Source organism: Epinephelus moara, chromosome 14 (genome assembly GCF_006386435.1).
Source record: "Epinephelus moara isolate mb chromosome 14, YSFRI_EMoa_1.0, whole genome shotgun sequence".
NCBI lineage: Eukaryota > Metazoa > Chordata > Actinopteri > Perciformes > Serranidae > Epinephelus > Epinephelus moara.
The window spans coordinates 6,246,982-6,263,503 of record NC_065519.1 but is presented as its reverse complement, the minus strand read 5'-3'; the positions used below and the strand labels follow the sequence as shown (position 1 = coordinate 6,263,503).

Sequence of the window (16,522 nt, the reverse complement as noted above, 5' to 3'; positions counted from 1 at the left end):
AACACAATTTGCCAAAGTACTTCCACAAGCATCGTTTAGAACCTGTCTTACTAAAAAAAAAAAAACATTTACACCTGTTTACACCTGGTATTAAGACACGTTTCGGTGATTCGAACACAAGTGGACAGCCGAGAAACATCGCCGTTGACACCTGTGTCCATCACGCTTCTCTTACACTTGTGCTCAGATTTTGTTATCCCCTACATGACTTAGGCTAGAAGGTCAAAGAGCGCCATGCACAGTTATTTCGTCCACACTCTCACTAACTGCTTGCTAGCATGCTTGCTATTCATGTTAGCGGTTGCGTCGGAAAAGACACTGCTGCTCAGGGGTATTCAACAAATCTCCTTCCACAGGGCAAAACGATGGACAGTCATGCATCATATCCCCAAAACAACCACCACGTCCTGCATTGCCGACGAATTTTCATGTTTCATCCTTGTCAAGGACGCATCAGGACATTTTAGTGTTTACGCTACAAAAGATGTGGTCAAATGCGTTCTAGACTGAGCGATCGGATCACAATGCGTCTTGGTAGTTGTTCACACTTGCATTTGGCGCTGTCTACTGTGATCAGATAACCGCAGATGTGTCGGAAAAAGATATCACAGAAGAAGATCAACACATCTCCTTCTGGGGGGCAAGACGATGGACAGTCATGCAACACTTCGTCCAACTCTGTCACCAAAACAACCACCACGTCCTAAACTGATGACGGATTTTCCTGTTGCATCCTTGTCGGGGACGAATCAGGTCACACTACAAAAGATATGTGGTCTGAGGCGTCCTAGACCACTTCGGCAAGTGGTTTGATTGATCGGATCACAATGCATCTTGGTGGTCGTTGACACTTGTATTTAGTGCTGTCCACTGTGATCAGATGGTCGAAGACGTGTTTTAATACCAGCTGTAAACAGGATCTCGGATTGTTTTTTGTAGGGTTGTGGTTAAAATTTGCCCACTGACATATTTGAGCCATTTAATAAAAATTAAATGGTTTTCCAAAGGTTTTTTGCACGTAAGGTGGCCCAGAAGACATACGGATTTTTAAGCGTATAAGGGCTTTTAAAAATAGTCTGAACTCTCAGAAACCTAAACCTTTAATAGCTGTTAAAGAAATCTTGCATATGAGGGGGAGTCTGTTTTTTACAGGATCAAAAAACAGTTGAAATGAACAGGACTGTTGGAGAGGAGGTTTCTATGGAGGTAACACTGACTACTGAGCTGGTAGTCGACGCCTCTCACATCCTAACAACCTCTCACAATGACTGACAGGCCGAACAAACAGCTCTCCAAACTCCGTGTCTGTGTTCTGAACAGCTGTAACAAATAACCATAACACATAAAAACAAACAGTTTTCTTTTTTAAACCAATGCTCATGATTCAGTGGGACCCTGGACACAGTCCGAACATCTGTATAAAACCTGTCCTAGTGTCGACAGACACTAATAAACGGAATGACATCATTAAAAAAAAAAAAAACATCAACCACAAAAACAGTCTTTAGAATAACTATCATACAAAGCATCACTTAAGTTACTAAATTCAAATATACACAGCCATTTTTTTCTCATATTTACATATGTACACATCGCAAAGAAAATAACCTTTACTGTGGTATGAAGAGTTGTTACTAGGACATCTTTCCCTTTATATGTTTTTAAATTCTGCATAAACTCTATAGGAGGAGAGGAAAGGAGAAAAAAATAAGGGCTGAAGGCACTTTTCTACCAAAGCAAATACTGAAAAATCATCATGTGGACTCGCAGGAAGCAGTGACATAATCATTTCAAAGGATATACGTAAGAACCTTTAAGCCTCAACACAAAATGGAAAAGATGTTTATGAATGTAAACGAAAAAAAAAATGCTCATGCCGGGTATCATACAGTGGATTCTCTGTGCCAACTTTCAAGGACTTAAATGTATATAAAACTTTTTTTTTTTGAGTTTTCTTTTATAAAAAGACACGATATCAAGACAGTGTAGAAAAGGCCCGCAGGTTTGGGCTAAGGCAGACAGGAACAGTAGAAACAATGTTAACAGCTGCCAGCCGATGGCGTCCAGTTAGATCTCCGACAGAGAAACAGAAGGGAAGCGTTAGTTCTGATGAGAACAGTTTGTAAACAGAAAAAAAAAAAAAATCAGGAGCCGTGAAAAGAAAATTCTTCTTGATTCCAACAGTGTGACGAGAAAACCAGAAATCCAGAAGCTGTGTTGTTTATTTTCCGTCTTTTTTTTTGTTTGTTTTCTGTATTTTTTTGTAGTTTTTTGGTAAAGTAAGCCTCCGTGCTGCAGACAAAGACGTTAAATAAGATGTGACAAACAAAAATAGAAAATTAAAGCATCTGTAATCTTCACTTTTGGTGCTTTTAAGAGTTGAAAAGTCAGTGACGCTGAAGACATCGCAGTTTGTTTTTCTTTGATTCAGGAAGGTCCCTCCTCCTCCGCTCATGTGTTCATACATAGTGGTCTTTAATGTCCTCGCTGAGCTTGGCGGCGTTCAGGTTTTTACACCGGTTGTCTTTGGGGCTGTACGCTGTCCGGTGCGGCGCCTTGACCGGACCGCTGCGTGACGTGCAGATCACCCCTCCCTTACCCATCACCCCCCTGTCCTGCGCCCCTGCTATGGAGCACTTCTGCGGCGGACACTTCTCCCCCATGCCCAGCGCCCTCTCCTCGTCTTCCTCCTGCTCCCCCTCCTGCTCCCCTTCCTCCTCGCCCTCGGCCCCGTCGCCCGTCCTGTCGGAGGGGCCCATCAGTTTCTTGCATTCGTACTGAATGTCTTTGTCGCGGTTGTCCTTGAGGGCGTTGCTCCGCAGCGGCTCCAGCTGGTTGTTGACGGTCGTGTCCTCGGATCGGGCCGCTCTCTCGCGCTCTTTCTTCCTCTTGCGGGTCCACCAGACGCAAACAACGATGCAGAAGATCCAGAGGACGCTGAAGACGACGCACAGCACCGGGACCAGGTAACCTGTGAGAAGGACATTTCTCTGTGAGAAATAATACGGACTTGACCCTACCCTCAAAATGCATTTACACCCAGAACACCCAGCCCACTACTGCAAAGACGTTTTTTATCTTCTTGAGCAGTAGTTCCCAACTGGTTCAGCCCCAGGGTCCAGATTTCTCCTTAATGGTTAGTTCAATGTCCCGCAGTTTAATATATTCACCGTCAAGCTAGTTTGCTGTTTCAGTCAAGTAGCTGTTACTCACTCTACAGCAGAAAACGGCACATCAAAATCAAAACGCTGTGCCAGAAATTCACTGTATTTAAAAATAAAGTGTGTTTTTTTACTTTACTAAACTTGACATGTTTGCAAGTCACTTGTGGCCCATTCAGAATGGACCCATGACCCACTTTGGACCACCACCCACCAGTTGGGAACCACTGGTCTTGAGGACAGAACAACATGATTTTCTCTCCAGTTTTATCATTTACCTATTCAACAAAAATCAAGATCATGTGACTCACCGACAGGCGGCGGCTCCACCTGCGTCTCCACTTTGACCTCCACCACGGCCAGCATGACGGTGCTGTTGTGGCGTTTGGAGAGGGCGTTGATGATGGCGCTTGCCGCCCTCTGGATATGTCCACGATCGCTGTCCTTCGACCGCCCGTCCTGCTCAAAGGACTGCACAGATGGAGACAGAGAGACACAGAGAGATGAAGGACAGGAGTCAATTTGTTTTGCATTTAATGTTAATTAGCTTGAGTGTTTTCACATTTGAGATTTGGAGACGCTGTACGTCACACAGGCACAAGCACTAAAGAAATGAGAGATCATTTTAATTTCTTACGGAATATTTGAAGCAAACTGTAAAACTAGGTCATTTATTTTGTTGCACTTCTATGTTGTTAAAGTAATAAAAGTTGTTTCAATTACAGAGAATCCTAAAACCTGGTCTGCATTAACTTAAAGAAAAGCTGATTTGTCAGTAATGGGTGAAACATGCTACAGCTCTGGGTTTAGAGAACAACCTGAGAGCACAGATTCAACAGTACAGTAGAGAAAGAAAATAAAGCCCATTTGCCAAATGGTCTCAGTCTTGCTTGAGGCCACGCAGGACAACAAGAAAGAGAAAGAAAAAACACATTCATCTGTCAGAATAAAGAGATTCTCATCCTAACATCTGGCAGGCTGCGGACCCCCCCGCTGAGACCACAGAGGGTGGAGTTAATTGCCTAATAAGGTGCTGAGGGTGAGAGCAGGGAGGTGGTGAGGGGGGACAGAGGGGGATTAGCTGTGTGCTGTGCAGTTCAATTAGGACAAACAATAGAGAACAGGCCAGCTGTGCTCCCTGCTCGGCCGGGGACAAACACTCCTCTTTTCTTCTCCTGAGAAAATCAGCAGCTCATTCACACACCTCTAATCCCGCCCCCAGAGTGATTGACAGACCACATCACAGTGAGACGAGGCCGAGGATCCGACCTCAGGACTGCTGACTGAGGCTGAGTATCCACAATGATCACCTACTGAAAGGTGGGATCAAACGCCCGGCAGCTTCTTTGCAGTGTTCACTTAACATTAAAAATATTGTTCCTTATACACTTGTATCACATGGTGTCACTTTGATAATGTTTGCTAATAATTATTATATAACCTTTGCACCTGGCAGAGCACAAACAGCTGCTCACTGTGGTCTTCATCACACAAACAGGAGGAAACAGTGAATTAGTCAGGGACTACTTTCAGCAGCGGATTAATCCACATTTGGTGCTCCAGTGAGTGTTTGGGGCAGCAGGACAGTGTGTGTGGGATAAAGTTAAAATTAAACTACAGTGTGTGTGTCACCCAGTGCAACAGTGACACTCACTGATGTGTTTATAGTCATTTTTGGACAACAATGGAGAGCTATGGCACAGAAGATATATCAGGCTTTGATACACACAAAATGCTTGTTGGTGGATAAATTAGGATACAATCCACTGTTGTTGTTTCTTTCATGTGCGTCTTCATGGGTTAAACTTATCCTTTCAAGTTGCATTTTAAATTGAAGTTGAACAAGCACGGAAGGCCCTAATGAATTTACCTTAATCAAATTTCAGGGCCTGAATTTCAGATTGCAGGTATTGCGCATTAGTTCATCGATCACCGCAAATCTAGCACTTACAATGCGAGAAATTCTCACACACATTTTGTGACAGGTGATGTCCAATAAATTTCAGCTACCATTTGCACCTGTGCAGAATGCGAGCAGACTGGCCCTAACGCTGCATCAGACACACCAACTTCAGCACCCTAAACAACACACCTGGCGTGATCCCTCTCTCTAAAATGCTCCGAAACTCTTTCTTGTTACAGCATCTTTTGCTAGCATATACAGACAGGTTCCAGTGGTGTTAACTTGAAGTTATCCAAACATGACGGACCGCTTGCAGAGCCTGAAAGGTCCAGCGCTTACTGCAGTGCCAGTGATGTCAATGTTAACAATGTTAATCCTTGGGCTCCTCAGGCAGGTAAAGATAACGTTACTATGAGCTGTTCCCACTGAACACGATGTGAGCATTTCTCGCAGCAAGATTACTAAGTCAATGCACAGACGCAAATAGATGAGAATTCTTGCATATTGACGCAAATGACTATGATAGGGCAGAATGAATGAAGTGATCTGCACTTTCTCGAGAGCTGACATTTTTCAACTTATGCAAGAAACTGCATTTACGTTTGTGGCGAAAACCTTTCAGCATTGGGATTCTCCTGACGTTGTAGAGACTCAGAACAAACAATCTGGCTGTCTCGGGCCGCCTGGAGCTCTACCACGTAACGTCAGGACTGTTCAGAGACAGATCAAAAAAGGAGAAGTGTTGTCGCGACGGTATGAAAAATAATAAATTGTGATACTGTCTTGGTTCAGAGAACGGAGCCTCTGTGTTAACTGTTTTCACATCACTTGATTCAAGCTATCGGTTGCACTTTACTGCAAACCAAGTTAGCCATTAGCTTCCTTCCCAAGTTGGTTAGCAGGACCGTTAGCACAGCTGAAGGGCGGATATTCTGCAAATGCAAAGTACTCCAAAAAACACTCCAGTGGCCCGATACGTGCTTCACGTTCGGTGTGAACACAGGCCAACCCTCAGGCCAAATGGCTCCAAACATATCCATGACTTGAACTTAACAACGGTAAAATAAGCTGCTTGATAACGTACAGCGTGACTTTTACCAGCCAAGTTACAGACTTCAACTTTAAGCTGCCACGTAAATGCCGTTTTTCACACAACAGGGAAACAACAGAGCATGAAAGCAAGAGAGAAGAGGGAGCAACCAAAAGAAAGATGAGGAACACTGATGCAGCTCAAAGAGACGATCATTGGAGAGGAGAAGAAACAGACAAATTACTGCAACGTATATGTTCAAGAGGACCCTGAGGTGAGCCATGAAATGCAATCTGAGTGTAGTTAAGCTTCCAGAAACTGTATGAATTCGTCTATGTGAAGCATTTCAGGGGGAATCCTGCCCATTTTGAGAACGAATTTCAGGCAGACTTTCAGACTTGATGGAGAATAAAATTAAACTTGGCTTTTGAGGCTTCACCAACAGCACGTCTGAATGTTGCCTCCAAATATTTTGCTTAAACTACTTGAAAAACTACTTTCAGATCTGTTGATCTTCCTTCCAACGCACTCAAGATAAAGCGGGGACGCCTCACTCTCCAAATGAAGACAAACTGAGTGCTCTTCATTCTCCTCCTTCCCCACACACACACACACACACACACACTGCAACATATTGAACCACTTGTTTGCTGCTCAGGTTGGAGGCCTCGCAGCAGAGCGTTTCAGGGGTTTACAAACACACCAAGAGCCTTTTGGACGGGAATAAATCGACACAAGCGGCCGCACTCCGCGAGGCTCGCCGGGATTATAGAGATTTCACCCACACTTGGAAATGAGCGCTGACATTTTGCTGCAACACGAGTCAGCAGCGAGTAGGAGTGAGGTTTTTCATGAAAGCCTTGTTGTGGGGTTTGGGTGGATGTCAGGTTCACCACTCCTTTTCCTGTATCTGTCGCTCAAAACAGGCCTGCAAACATCAGAGGAAAGGGAACTAATCCCCTCCATTAAAAGCTTAGAGCCCTGAAGTGACTGATTTCCCCCGAGCCTGGGTGGCCGAGAGGAGAGGAAGGAGGGAAGGGGAGAGAAGAGGAGAGAGGAAGACAAGAGAGGAGGGAGAGGGGTGGAAAATACAGCAGCAAAGAAAGAGTGAGAGAAAGAAACAAAAAAGGAGCAATTGAATGCAGGAGATGTAAAAAAAAAAAAAAAGACAGAATGGAAGAGAGGAAGATGAGGGAGAGCAGAGACAAAGATCAGCAAGGTGTCCCAACAGAAAAGCTAAATCTCATCCAGATGTTGTTAAAAGCTTCAAACGCCTCTCCCTCCTCTGTCTTTTCCCCTCTGTGTTTCTTTTATTAAAACAAAGAGGAAAGAAACTGGAAATAGAAAACGCTCAGACTTTACTGGACTCCTCTGGAAACGATTTGCAGTGACAAATTAAGTGTGATTTGACAAAATGGGAGAAGAAAAGAGAGAAAGTGAAGAGGAGCGAAGGAAGCACCGTCTAAATCTGTGTGTGTTTGTGTGTGTGTGATCTTGTACTGGATAATAAATTCAGATGTGTTGATGGATAAGTTCCATTTTCCCACGTTTGTTTGTCTAAGTGACGAAAAGGAACAGCATTGCTAAAAAAACTAGTCCAGTATTGAACGACAGAGCTGCAGTGTTACCACTCGGGGCAATAGAGTGTGCCAGTAAACCCGGAACTCCGTTAGCGCTTTTAGCGCTTCTGGTTCTCTCGTCTAAAAGTCAATACGTTTTTTGAATGGGATTTTGGTAAAATGCCTCAAATAAGGTCTGTGGTTAACAAAAGCTTAAGCGAGTTTCAGGTTTTGTTCTACGACATAAAACACGTCAGTAAATACCCTACTTGTGAATTTTGAAGCTTTTACGTGTCGTAAAAAAGGCGGTTGCTAACAAGTTGCTCAATACGACTACAAACCCTGTCGGGGACATTAAACGTCATCACCCCCGAACAGGCGAGAGTGCTGGCAGTCCGCCATTACAGCTTCTTATTTAGCTTAAACAGTCCGATTTCCCCATTATACAATGTTTTTAAAATAAAGCGGCCGAAATCAGTTGAAAGCTTAGTGGCGGTGACGTCAAGAGTCATGCGACCGTGGAGTAGTCATGTAGTCCGTTAAAGCCTAACGTTAGCTTTTTACTTCTGGCGATCGCATTTAAGCTTCAAATGCGGTATGAAAGGTGTTCATATGTGAAGATTATCTCGCTGAACAAAACCTGTAAGTATCATAAACTTGTGTTAGCCACAGAGCTTATTTTCTGACATAATCCAAAACGCAATGCAAAAATCACATTCACTTTCTCTTCCGGGAACCAGCGCGATGCTAAACTTCCGGGTTTTGACGTCAGCCCTGGCACACTCTATTATGCATCACCAATTAACGTCCAGTAAAAGTGCTTGTTTTTACCACTGACTGGCTCAGATTATTATTGTAAGTGTGTGACAGCATTATGTTAAGGATCCCTACAGACATAGACCTTTTTTAAAGAGTAAGGTCATTTTTGTTTAACCAGAACAGCGCCAAAATCCCTGTCATCAAACCCACCAGACTCCATTTAAATAAACGGTAATTTTAGCCTGTATAGAGCAGCATATTTTTACATCTAACTGGGTGAATTAAGGGTTAATTTCAACTAGGATGGCTCTTGTGATTTTGATTTTGTTTCTGTTGGCTTTTAATAAAGTGTGTTGTACGACAATAAAATCACTGTTTTGTAAATGGAGTCTGGTAGGTTCGGGAATGGTGATTTCGATATGGGTATCTTGGTTACAAGACAGGTCTATCTCTGTAAGGTTCCAAACGTTGTCAGGCACTTAGAATAATAATTTGACCCTATCACTGGCAAAAACAAACACTTGTGGAGGACGTACATCGACGGTGCACAAATGCTTGGAGTGATTCATACTCTGCCAGCTGCAGCACTAGCACTCAATACTTGACCAATTTCAAAAATGGCTGTTTCCATTAGTCACTTGGACACAAACATGGACAAATACCGAACTTACCCTTTAACTTTCAGTCTTATCGCTGAATAAATTGCTCTAGATCAGTGGTTCCCAACTGGTGGGTCACGGGTCCGTCCTGAATGTACCGCAAGTGACTCGCTAATGTGTCAGGTTTGTAAATAAAAACCACTTTATTTTGAAGTACAGTGAATGTGTGCACAGGAAAGTGCTGTTTCCTGCTGTAGAGTGAGTGACTAACAGACAGCTACTTAACAGAGACAGCAAACTAGCTGGACGACAAATGCAAATATGACGCTGAATATATTAAACTGTGTGGACCTTGAACTAATGACTGAGGAGAAATCTGGACCCCGCGCCTGGACCAGTTGGGAACCAGTGTTCTAGATAATCTTCCTAAACTGGTGGCTTGTTTTCAACCTGTTTTGCGTTTCTTGATACGTTAGACAACAATGCTATGCTCTCAGATCTCAGCAATTAACTTGGTGAGTACAACATTATTGCAACCAAAGAAAAAACGGGACATGACAATGAAACTAAGACCAAAGTTGTCGGCAAAAAATAACCACATTTATCCTTTAAAAGAATGATGTGGCGTGTGATGTTAAAGTTAGTGTTAGGAGAGATTGAGCTGGGGTGTTGCACTAGCAGCCAAAGCTACGTCTAAAGCATGAGCTGTCTTGGTTAAAACTGCGTGTCTCAGAAGCTATGTGTCTTCAAGCAGTCTTTTCTTCAACAGACATGTTTTCAAGATTGTTTTAAGGTTTTTGTCACAATTTTTTCTGTTTTATAACTTAATGAAATCATGTCTGAAGGTCAATTAGCTTGATATACTATATCTTTGTCATGCATCTGTATATCGTGAAATATGTGTATCATCAGGAGGGAAAAGTAGCATTTCTTCTCCTGCACTTTAATGTAGTAACAACCAGGAAAAAAACTGTTATTAATATTCACTTACCTGCACTTTAGATTTGATATTGTACCTACATCGCTATGAGCCACTCCTCACACATATCTATAAACCATACCGTTAACTTGTTTATATTTTTGGCTTTGAGTATGTTTTGGATCTTACTGTTTCTTAAATAAAATTCAATACTTCATATTAATATTACTGACAAAAATCTAAGCATTTAAATTCATCTTCATCTGAAACTGCTGTAGCAAAATATTATAAACTACAGTATACAGATTGTGGACCATGTATCAAGATAATATAAGACCACCACAGAGACAGTTGGGGCAGGCATGTGTGTGTCCGTGTGTAATAATCACCATGGCGACCTCCACGGCATCACTGTTTGAGTAGGACAGGTCACAGAGGATGAGCAGCGCTCGCTCCTCGGCCAGCGTCTGAGTTACAGGAAGGTACCTCAGCTCGGAGCAGATGTTCTCCACAGTGGTGCCCTGCCACACACACACACACACACACACACACACAGATAAGACAGATTAGTATCTGCACTGCTGGCGAGGAACAATCAGCTTCTAATTCCTCCTAAGTCTGATTCAGATGCAGGCAATCAGAGGGCCTCGCCCAGCAGGGGAGACTGTGGCTCAGATCTCAGATCAGTATCTCGTCAGAGGAACAGATTCATTTCCATTCATAAAACTTTATTCAGACCTGCCGCAGGGGGCCAGTTAAGGTTTCATGATACAGTAGTAAACAACAAAAACACCATCTGGACCAACAAGAGAAGATTCAAGCTTTGTTAACAACAGAACGCGTCTGCTACTTTAACTGGAAGTTTATGGACTTTATTTCTCACCGCAGTTTAAGTTTCTCTCTCCATGAAAGGGCCAGGAGAGGCGGCTTTAAGATAAACTAATCCTGACTGAAACTGTGTCTTTTTAAAGGGACAGTTCACCCAAAAATCAAAAACACATATTTTTCCTCTTACATGTAGTGCTCTTTATAGAGCTAAATTATTTTGGTGTGAGTTGCCGAGTGTTGGAGATACTGGCCGTAGAGATGTCTGCCATCTCTCCAATATAATGGAACTAGATGGCACTCAGCTTGTGGTGCTCAAAGCGCCAAAAAAAATACATTTGAAAAACTCAACAGCAATGTCTCTTTCCAGAAATCATGACCTGGTTGCTCAAGATAATCCACAGACCTTGTTGTGAGCAGTTTCATGTAGGAACGATTTTCTTACAACCAAACTACACCCACCATCACTGTGAGGAAGGAAGAGTGCATCTACTGCTAGCTCACCTAGCACCTCTGAGCTAGCTAATGTTGCAGCTCAGCTGAGGACGACACCACTGGGCCCCAGTCATACAGAGAACATTTTGCTGGTTGCAAAACGTGAGGTGCGCTGCTTATTTATTTGAGTCATTTGACAGTAATTATTAGCTAGTTCCTGACATGTTGAGGCAGAGGGTACTGTCTGTAGCTCTGGATGAGGGTTACAGGTTGTCAGCAGATAAACAGAGATCTGTGTGGGTACATGAGACCCTAAAAAAGAGGTTGGATCATGGGGAGTACCACCAGTTGGTCCAGGAGCTTCTCCTCCATGATGCCTGCTTCCAGGCATATTTTAGGATGACTCAGGGGCAGTTTGACAACCTGCTGTCTAACGTCAGGCCGTATAGCTCTGGGTATCCAGCAACCGCCACCACCAGTTTCTACTCCATTGTTTGCTAACTGTAAACTTGTTGTGACCATGACAGAAGACCCGCCTCTCAAATCATTCGAAAAAAGAGATGACGTTGGGCACTTTTCCGCTTTGAGTTTACGTTTTTTCAACTTGAGGCGTTCAGAGCACTCCAGCAAAAATGCCAGGCGCTAGAGCACAGAAATACGAGGTGTGTCATGATGCAAAAACCGCAAGCAAAAAGCTTCATTCTCATTAAACACAAATACAAAAAGGCGCCTCCAGCTGCTAAAACACTTTGTTTGTGTGATCAGGGCCTTGAACATCTTGCACAGTCACAAGCATGAGAGACTCGTCCATGAGAAGATGTACTGTAGTGTAGTGTTGCCCCTTTCAGATTGCCATCAGCTATTTTTATTTTCATCAACAAAAACGACGTCCAAATCTGATTAACACTGCAGCTTCACTGACTTTTCTTCCCTCCGTGATTTTGTTTCCTCGGCATCCAAACATCAGCGTCTTCATTGGGAAGTTACATAACGCACGGCCAAGGACAAGCTGTCGAAAGTCAAAAACTGACCCCCATCTGTATACAGTGAGGAACGACACGTGTGTGTACGTGTTTGCGGTTGCAAATTCAAGCAACGAGACATTTGAAGTAATTTTCTACCAGCCCCCCAATTGTTAACAATCCAGCAATTATCAAATGTTAACAATCCGGGGTGGTAGGAAAATGATTTCCAATGTGTTGTTATGACGTGACACATCAACAAGAATGAAAAATGACTTGATGATTGGATCGGAGGCTCGCTGGTGGTTTCCAACTGTCTCCTCGGCCTTAATTCAGACTGTTCCTTCAGGGAGAGCTCATCGAAAGCGTACACACTCTAGTTACAGCAGCGCTAACGGGGCTGATAAAATGTCGGTCTCTTAATTCACAACAGAGCTTCAACCTCTGTGTTTAAAGTCCTGCTTTGATACAGAACATTAAATTCGCAAAAAAATCATATGTTTGTTATTGTTAAACATAACTTCTAAAAACAACACCTGTCATTTTTGTTACTGCTGAGGCCGTTTTTGACATTTTTCATGCTTTCTTAACTTAAAAAGCATCAAAAAATGTGACTTCTGTGTAAAAACCACAGATTTGCACTCTGGACCACCAAGAATTTTAGAAAAGTGTTGCTAAAAAGCAAAGTGGTAGCAGATGTTGAGACAAAGGGAAGCCTAACTGACCCTGCTGTCGATGGTCGAGGCCACTTCTTTAATGTTTTGATTCATTTTTTTGGTGTACAAAATGTCACAAATTGTGGAAAAAAAGCCATTAAAATGTCCATATTCCCCAAGCAACAATCTTCAAATTACTTTTTCAGTCTGACTGACAGTACAAAACTCAAAAATATGAGGAGTTACAGTGATATATCACCTGTTTTTTGCTTTATCTACACAGGGAAAGTTGTCTCAATGCCTTACCTGCGGCACTTTGTCCTTTTTGAAGATGAGCGTGATGCGAGCACAGCTGTTGTCAAGGTAACCACTGTTGGGCTCACACTGGGTGTGCAGGGGCGTTGGAGGGTCTGGCGTTGAACACACACCCCACTGGTGACATGGCGGCGAGAAGCAGGTGAGGAACTGATGCTCCACACATTCATGACCTCCGGGGCAAGACGGGGCGTTTGTGTCCGCAGGAGGAGGCAGAGCCTTCGAGAGGAGGCAGGGCCGACGACCACACCTCACCTGGAAGAACATGGATACAGGGATTTTTACTGATGTGGCTCTCACAAAACTGGCTGCACGAACACTGTGATAACAATGGCGAACACGTGCTGGGTCATCACAACACAACATCATTACTTTGGTAAAATAATAGTCCTCGCTGTGACCCTGACCTTAGAGCAGCGAACGTATCCGTTGACACACTGGCACGCGTTACACTCCTCCTCCCACCGGCTGCCATGAGGAAACTGCAGGCCAGCGTGACGGCATGACTTCCCGAGTCCGATAACTGGAGAGAATAAAAAAAGAGGATGAGAACAAAAGGAAGTGGATCAGTTGTCAATCTTCACATTTACTTCACCAATGACCTGCTGGAAATCCACCAAATCTAATAAAGTCACTGTAACACAACAGGTGGCAAACACTGTGATCCAGACTTATGGTACTCACACTCCTGACAGCGAGGTCCAGCGTGTCCTGGAGGACAAACACAGCGGTAGCCGTTGATTTCATCCATGCAGGTCGAACCTTCGGCACAAGGAGACGACTGACACTCGTCTATGTCTGTAAGAGAAACCACAGAGCTGTATGTTAAACACACACAGTGTACAGAAGTTTTTGTTTGTTTTTGAAGGGGTGGGTGTGTGTGTGCGGTTGGTGTATTACCCACAGTAGATGTCACTTGGCACACCCCCAGTTTGGAGAAGTAGACAAGAGTACCGCTACGGAAGCTATTCTAAATATAGCATGTACTTACAATGACTTTTTGTAGGTGGCTAAAATTTGCTGCTGCCCCCATCCACAGCAGTACACTGCTTAGCTTCCATATCAGTACTCCTGTCTGCTTCTCCAAACTGGGGGCCTGCCAACAAACATCTGCTGTAGGTAATACACCAAGTCTAGATAAGTCCATCATACAATCCAACTTAAAAAGATCTGCACCATCTCGTTGAGGTCATCGGGCCCCTTTTTTTCCACAGCAGCTGGAAACCGAGTGTCCAGATAACAACTATGATCTGTCACCAATTTTTGTTATAAAAAAACTTCTAATTATATGGAGAAAAGACAAGACTGATCCACAGACTGATGCAAAGAGCTGCAGCACCTTTTCAGTAGCAGATCTATTCATCTAAATTCATACATTTCACACAGGTCTTACTGGCATTGTTGATCTCTTCTTCAAGTCTTTCCGAAGCTTAACTCTCGCTGAGAAAAAACTGAGCTTTGAGAGATCCGACCGTCATATTTAAATATCTTCAATGAGTGATGGAATTCAGAGGATCGCTCTTTGCACAAAGGGTTTATAGCAGTTTGGTTTGAAACGCTTCAATTGGATAACACTCGGGTTCTGAAAAGGCTTTTCTGAGGAGATTTCTCCCAAAAGGCCGCGGGAGAAAGCACCGACCCGTCTGACGAGCCTCAGCTCTGACCTCGGCTCAGCGCAGAGGGGAGAGGTTAAGACCGTCTTCCTAAAAGGCTTCCTAATCTGTCGCCCTGAGACAATCGGCTCACGCTCCCCCGCCGCGGCCTTTCACCTCTGACCCCCCGCCCACCTGACCCCTCCACACGCCCCCCTCCGGTTCCCAGGGACTCACTGATGCGGCAGTCGGGTCCGGCGAATCCCGGGGCACACTCGCAGCGAAACCAGTTCACACCGTCGACGCAGATGCCTCCGTTGTAGCTGCAGAGAAGGAAACAGAAAGCAACATGTGAGTTCAGTGCTGCTGCAGACGTTACACAGGTTCAAAGAGACACTGAAAAAGTGAATTCCTTCTGCGTTTCTTCCCCGAGGGGAAAAACGCTCTTCTTTCAGATGCGCTTTTAGAAAACTGTAAATCACTGTCAACACTCTAAATCATTTCACTGAAGAACTTCACTTGCAGATACTGTATGTTTGACTCCGAGAAATTTGGTGTTGACGTCCCCTGGCTGGAATACACGTGTCAAGATTTAGTAATATTAGTTAACGTCCGTCAGACAGGCTTCACATATAATGAAAAGCTCATAATGTGCCACTGTGGACTAATTCTGGCAAATAAGTGGATTCTTTTAAGAGACGGTTCACCCCCAAAATCAAAGGCACATATTTTATCTCTTACCTGTAGTGCTATTTATCAGTCTAGATTGTTTCTGTGTGAGTTGTCGAGTGTTGGAGATGTCTGCCTTCTTTCCTGATATAATGGAAGTAGATGTCCTTTAGCTTGTGGTGCTCAAAGTGCCAAAAAAAAAAAAAACATTTAAAGAACTTAACAGCAATGTCTCTTTCCAGAATCATGACTCAGTTACTCAAGATAATCCACAGACCTTGTTGTGAGCAGTTTCATGCTGGAACTATTTTCTGTCTACCAAACTACACCAACCGTATCAATGCGCAGAAGGAAGAGTGCATCTACTGCTAACTCACCTAGCACCACTGAGCTAGCTAACGTTACAGCTAAGCCGAGGAGGACGCCATCAATGTTTACATCTTCCGCTGTCACGAGAAATGAGCATCTCGTCCATGAGTAGATGCACGTTTCCTTCTTCACAGTGATACAGTTGGCAGATGTAGTTTGGTAGAAAGAAAACAGTTCCTACATGAAACTGCTCACAACAAGGTCTGTGGATTATCTTGAGTAACTGAGTCATGATTCTGGAAAGAGACATTGCGGTTGAGTTTTTTGGGTCTTTAAGCACCACAAGCTAAGTCCTATCTAGTTCTATTACATTGGAGAGAAGGCAGACATCTGTACAGCTTATTGCAGCTTCCGCTAAGTTCAAAAATAGCCGCCTACAGACACCTCAACGGGAGCTATGATGAACTCACTGGCTTTGGTTTAGTTTTCCTCAGTTTGATCAACCAGGGTGCTTCAGTTGGTTTAAGAGTTGATTGATTTGGGGGATGAATGGAGATTTGCATAATGGCGCTACGAACTGATTGTCTTAACTGTCTTAACTGTCACTGTCCCCCGAACAAACACTCCCCAAATAAACAGGCCTTTACAGAAACAAAGTTCAAATCAATGGGGCATTAAACGACTTCAACAAACAATTAAAAACTAAGATTAACCAAACACACGGCGGTTAACGACTGTAACCCCGTGGCGTCTTCCATGCTCCACACTCACTTCAGCACACCTGCCTTTAATTAAAGACTCCCTAGATGCCAGGTCAGGTGGTGCATTA

At 43.6% G+C, this 16,522-nt stretch overlaps 1 protein-coding gene across 2 annotated transcripts in view; it reads right to left on the bottom strand.

Moving 5' to 3' along the window:
• Nucleotides 1-1,931: 1,931 nt before the first annotated feature.
• Nucleotides 1,932-16,522, bottom strand: part of LOC126401465 (protein jagged-2-like) — an 80,600-nt gene continuing 66,009 nt past the window's right edge. For both annotated transcript variants that reach the window (XM_050062732.1, XM_050062734.1), the window contains 7 exons: nucleotides 14,953-15,038; nucleotides 13,808-13,921; nucleotides 13,531-13,646; nucleotides 13,115-13,378; nucleotides 10,320-10,451; nucleotides 3,473-3,632; nucleotides 1,932-2,971 (listed from right to left, as the gene is read on the bottom strand). In XM_050062732.1, the coding sequence (XP_049918689.1) occupies nucleotides 2,460-2,971; nucleotides 3,473-3,632; nucleotides 10,320-10,451; nucleotides 13,115-13,378; nucleotides 13,531-13,646; nucleotides 13,808-13,921; nucleotides 14,953-15,038 (1,384 nt within the window). In that variant the 3' untranslated portion in view covers nucleotides 1,932-2,459. The remainder of the gene's footprint in view (nucleotides 2,972-3,472; nucleotides 3,633-10,319; nucleotides 10,452-13,114; nucleotides 13,379-13,530; nucleotides 13,647-13,807; nucleotides 13,922-14,952; nucleotides 15,039-16,522) is intronic.